This window comes from Hibiscus syriacus, unplaced genomic scaffold (assembly GCF_006381635.1).
Source record: "Hibiscus syriacus cultivar Baekdansim isolate YM2019G1 unplaced genomic scaffold, ASM638163v2 tig00110557_pilon, whole genome shotgun sequence".
Taxonomy (NCBI): Eukaryota; Viridiplantae; Streptophyta; class Magnoliopsida; order Malvales; family Malvaceae; genus Hibiscus; species Hibiscus syriacus.
In genome coordinates, this window is record NW_024062780.1 from 1,011,048 (window position 1) to 1,016,115 (window position 5,068).

Below are 5,068 nucleotides of genomic sequence, written 5' to 3' on the forward strand. Positions count from 1 at the left end.
CTACGCATTTAGTACATAAACTATAATTTTTGGTCCGTCTTAATAACTAAACTTTAAAAAAAATCAAAATAATGTTTAACGTTTAGTTTTCATTTTATTTTAGTATTCGTCTTTAAAAATTTAAAGTATTTAGTACCTAAATATCAATTTTGGTCTGTTTTAGTTCCTAAACTTTCAATTTTTTCAAAACTTAACGTTAAATTTTGAGCGATGTACTAAAATGAAATAAAACTAAACGTTAGGTATGATTTAAAAAAAATGAAAGTTTAGGTTCTAAAACGGACTAGAATTGATAGTTTAGGTACTAAATGCATTGTTTACCCTTAGTTATATCACATTTGTTCTCTTTTCTCATCTCTTTCATGGTCGTCGAATAATTGCTGACGAACTAGAAAATGCATGGAACACGTTAGAGGATAGACAAATCCATTTTATTCAACGATTAACAGCGTGTTAGGTGGCTGACGAATGAAGAGACTTTATTGGGAGATTTGATTTGATTCTTACAATAAACAATTAAACATACAGTTAAAGCCTTGGGGACCAAGCTCAACATCCTTGCATCGCACACATAATTATATATATATATATATATATTAGTAATAGTCGGACAGAAACTGCAATAGACAAAGTCATTCGATCGATTATTTAACAGCAAGCCATGGAAGATGAACTCTTCTTCGCTCTCTTTTGTTTTCATGGAGAAACAACGGTGTTAAACGAATTAGACGGCGATGAAGAAGCTATATAAATGGTTTCGCTAGCTCGTCCTAGGTAATGGCAAAAAGGTCCATTCCTTCTTGATGATCGGCTGTTATTTTTATGTTAACGTGTCATTAATGCTGCTTTGTTATCCAGGGTTATGTTTTTCACTTTGATTTTGAGTTGGGATTGAGGATGATGATGATGAACATCAAGGTTCGCTCGTCGTACAAAAATGGCTGCTTTGCCTTGTTGACTCTTCATGATGATCTGAATCCTCTTTCATCAACTTTCCCATATTTTTTTGGTAAATAAAATTTTATATAAAAATATATATTTGTTAAAACTAAAACGTTTATTACGTTTTCAATTATGCTCTTAATAGTGAACACTCTGAGTGGTCTTATTTGGTTAAAGGGAGTGTTCTTCTTCCTAGATGTCTTAAATTTAAAAAGCTACAATTACGGATGTGTGTTTATTGTCAACGATGAAGAAAGATTCTAAACATAAAATATCTTACAATCATCCTAGATTACTCAAAAAAGAAATATGATCTTGATAGTGTTTTACTCGACAATTTAAACTCTATTATTTCAATTATTCAAACCTTTTGAATGATTAACTGTGGTCAATATTTATATTTTTACCTACTTGATATAACAATGTTAAGTGTGTACTCGACAATTAGTGCTTTTACAACATACGTAAGTGGACTTTCATCTTTTAAGTCTTGGAAGCCCTTTACACGTGCACATTGTCTATGTAACAGATGTAATGTACATCAGTAGACTTTTCTCCTCGTACATACCCGTTCTCTTTAATAGTTTTCATTGACTTAACTATCACTACTGAAGTTTATATTTAACCTCGGTTTTCAATCAACTAGTGAATCAAACCCTAAAACCTTGGGTGGCAAGCAAGGGTTATGCTTTGCTTACGCAGAAACATTGCGAGGGGAACCGGCTTGATTGGCAGAAGAACCTTCTTGATTGGCCATGAAACGGACCACCAAACAAGTGATGTTATCTGCACTACCCCTCTGGGATGCCTCTTGCATCAGCTGCTTTGCTGCTTGCTCGGGATCCTGTATTGGCTTTACTATTGCCACAGCCTCCTGATCAAAGGCAAAGCTTGCAGTTATTAACTACTCTTGTTTCTTCGATTGTCGTCAATGACGAGGCTTTAAGTAAACAAACTGTTTCCTACCTCATTTGATACAACGTCCCACAGTCCATCGCTTGCAAGTATAAGGAACTCAAGAGAGCTATCAACCTTTTCCTCCTGCAATCTCAAAAAGTGATATCGGATTACAAAACTCTCAAAAATGAATAGAAATCCTAGTACAAAATTAAAATTTAATACCCATATAAATCATAATCATCTGGAATCCTATAGAGTTTTCATGCTGGGTTTGTGCATTGCAGGTTTCTATCTTAATTATGATGTATGATTTACATCTCAGGAACTCAAGCTTATTTCAACTAAGTCTTCCAACCAAACCTGGATTTCTGGATCAGCAACAACATACTGCTTTAAGTGCCTGTCACCAAATGCGCGAGAAACAGCAAGAACACCTCCCACTCTCCAAGTTCCTACAGAGATAATTTTCAGCCACAATAAAAAGAAGAATTATAAAAGAGATCAGTATGGCAAGTATAAGGAACTCAAGACAGGAAGGAGAAATGGATAGATGTAAACCCGCACCAGCCCACATGACAAACCCTCCTGCATTCTCAATCCGTTGTCGCTCATCACTTTGATCGGGCTTGTGATCACGAGACACAGCAATAGCTGAACGAGGACATACAATAGACAAGCCATGTATAAAATTCAATTCAGCACTCAAATAATCCATCAACAAGATAAACAACAAATTCACAACTACAAGAAATGGGTGAGGGTAATTATATATGATTACATTGTTTTAAAACGTTTAAAGTTATACAGAAAATATACAAGCCTTGTGAGTTTTTCATGTTCCAGGTAAAACCAAAGCCAACTTCATGTGCTGTCAGAGATTAGATGAAAATAAAAGAAACAAAAATAAAAAGAAACAAAAACAAAAACAAAAACCCACGACTCTTACCATTGCCTCCTCTGCAGATAACAGCTCGGGAATCCCCAACATTAGCAACTAGCAAACGGTCACCAACAAGTATAGCCGTTGAAGCAGTCGATCCAGCATCCCTATTCTGGTTATTTTCTGATTTTAAAAATTCAGAGTCTGTATGATTGTATGCATCCACTGGAGGTTGGAAACAATTTCAAAGACAAGTTAACAAATGACCATCCCACTAGAAAAATCACAACAATATGATACGGTAATTATAAGTGAATACCTATAGCAGACTTGGTGTCAGATATGAACTTTGGATGCTTGATCAAATTACTAAAAAGGTGGCGCTTCACATATTCAGCGGCTCGTACACCTCCGTGACCTGAAACAATCATGCCCGTAAAGATTGATTTAACCAATTTGCAACTAAACATAACTAGCCAACAATTGCAGTTTTTATATTACTTGGCGAAGATATGATTTTCATTGTTGCATTACAAACTGCCTCAATATAAAATTTATAGTTTACCCAGATAATGCTCCATCCTAAGCCAATAACAGCCTTGAGAAATGGCTTCAAGTACTGCTACCACATTGACATTGGAGCATATAACAAATACCAGAATCTACATAAAATCTTTTCAGATACATTCTCCACATTGAGACTACTGTGTATCATTATTACAGGGGGGATTATTGTCCAGCAATCTTAATCACTTAAGCATACAGATTAGAGCAAGATTAAAGGGGGAAGGCTTAATTTTAAAACAGAAGAGATCGTGAACAGAGAAAAAAATTACCAACTGAAGGAATGGTACAGCAAAGGAGATTATTGATCATACACACTCTTTAAAGCAGAAATAATAACCACTATAGATGTTACAAAGTATTTACCTATATATGTTAGTAAGTTATGCATTTCATGCATGCTGGCAAGAGTAAGAGTGATAGATGCACAAGAGTAAGATTATACCATCAAATACTCCAAAAAGGCCAACTATCTCTCCATCAACACCGTCAATCATTGTTTCGTAAAAATCCTCCATCGAAGACCTCTTCCCTGGAGAGCTTGCATAGCCATAGCTGAACTTTCCATTCTGACTGTTGCCAGAAAATAGGGGAAATTTTAATTGATATTGTCCAAATCATTACATCATTTAACAAAAATATTTAACCTCAATAACAATATGGCAAAAATTGGGGGGGATTAATTCGCAAATCAAAAAAGAGCATCAATCGAACAAAATTTTTAGATAAAAGCAAAGAATGATGAGAGAAGAAGAAAAGGCAGCAACCTAAGCCCTCCGCCGCAGACAGGTCGAACTTCATGAACCTGGCTCGAAGATTGCAAAACCGAATTCAGATATCCCATACTATGACTGGAGTTTATCAAAATTTTGACGCTTTAACCCTTGTACCCAAATCAGGAAATAGCAAAAGCATCTGCATTCGACAATATAAATTTTAGCAGATGAAAGAAAAGGAAAAAAATCAGCCTTCAGATTTGGAGGATCATCTTAAAATTGATCCAACTATGAATCATAACCTGCAAATAAATCAAAATTGCCAGAAACAATTCAAAACCAAATTCGAAATGCATAGATCATAACCTCCTAATCTCGTGCACAACATGTTCAATAAAGCCATAAATAAACATAACCAAATAAAAAATTAACTGAAGGCGAACATATCCAAAGCAAAAAATGAAAGTTTAGCTTGTAATACTGGAGAAAGGAGACAAAGATAATACCGCGATGAAGGAGAAGGAGAAGGGGAAATGAAATGCAGTGCATAATAATAAATGTGAAGGGGGAAGGGAAAAAGCACAGGAAAGCTCATAAAAAGACGAGACTTACAAATGGAGATTAGCAGCTGACGGTTTTAAAGAAATGAAATGATTTTCTCTCCGTCTGGTTGATTACAAGTTGGACTGTGGTTTGTTACAGAACCAGGAGAAGTAATAATTGAAGTTGGGGATGGACCAAGTCCACCCAACTGCTCTTATTTAGGTGGTTGATCGTTGAAGCATACAGGTGGTGCACATGCAGAGGAGAATACAGTACGTCCCTCCGTTTTTATATTTTATTTAGGGTAAATACACCCAAATATTGACCTGATCCTGTATTAATCATTTATCTATTCCCCCTAAAACCATACTTAAATGTATGTTTTTGTTTCGTATCAATCATCCGTTGTTAAAAATAATCAGAATTGATGATATGATAGTTTTTATTTTTTCAATGTTGACGTAGGGTTATCTTATGATGATATATTAAAATCGTTGTTAAATTATTTTTTTAACGGTTAGTG

General features: G+C 35.0%; 1 protein-coding gene across 2 annotated transcripts; it reads right to left on the reverse strand.

The window, feature by feature from the left end:
- Positions 1-1,474: 1,474 nt before the first annotated feature.
- Positions 1,475-4,669, reverse strand: LOC120132021 (probable protein phosphatase 2C 59). Of its 2 annotated transcripts, none has more exons than XM_039148876.1 (9): positions 4,615-4,669; positions 4,054-4,169; positions 3,732-3,859; positions 3,042-3,140; positions 2,789-2,947; positions 2,407-2,493; positions 2,203-2,294; positions 1,909-1,983; positions 1,475-1,816 (listed from the first exon to the last, which is right to left on the reverse strand). In XM_039148876.1, the coding sequence occupies exons 2-9, from the start codon at positions 4,128-4,130 to the stop codon at positions 1,637-1,639; spliced, it is 897 nt and encodes a 298-aa protein (XP_039004807.1). In that variant the 5' UTR covers positions 4,131-4,169; positions 4,615-4,669; the 3' UTR covers positions 1,475-1,636. The 2 variants fall into 2 exon arrangements, with proteins under 2 accessions (XP_039004807.1, XP_039004806.1); XM_039148875.1 differs by lacking the exon at positions 4,615-4,669 and adding an exon at positions 4,233-4,320 and having other exon boundaries at positions 4,054-4,192.
- Between the last annotated feature and the right edge of the window lie 399 nt (positions 4,670-5,068).

Coding starts and splice junctions, on each gene's coding strand:
- LOC120132021 (XM_039148876.1), bottom strand. CDS start 4,130: ATGGGATATCTGAATTCGGTTTTGCAATCTTCGAGCCAGGTTCATGAA. Junction 3,860..4,053: donor GTCTGCGGCGGAGGGCTTAG/GTTGCTGCCTTT, acceptor TTCTGGCAACAG/TCAGAATGGAAAGTTCAGCT. Junction 1,817..1,908: donor GGGACGTTGTATCAAATGAG/GTAGGAAACAGT, acceptor GCCTTTGATCAG/GAGGCTGTGGCAATAGTAAA.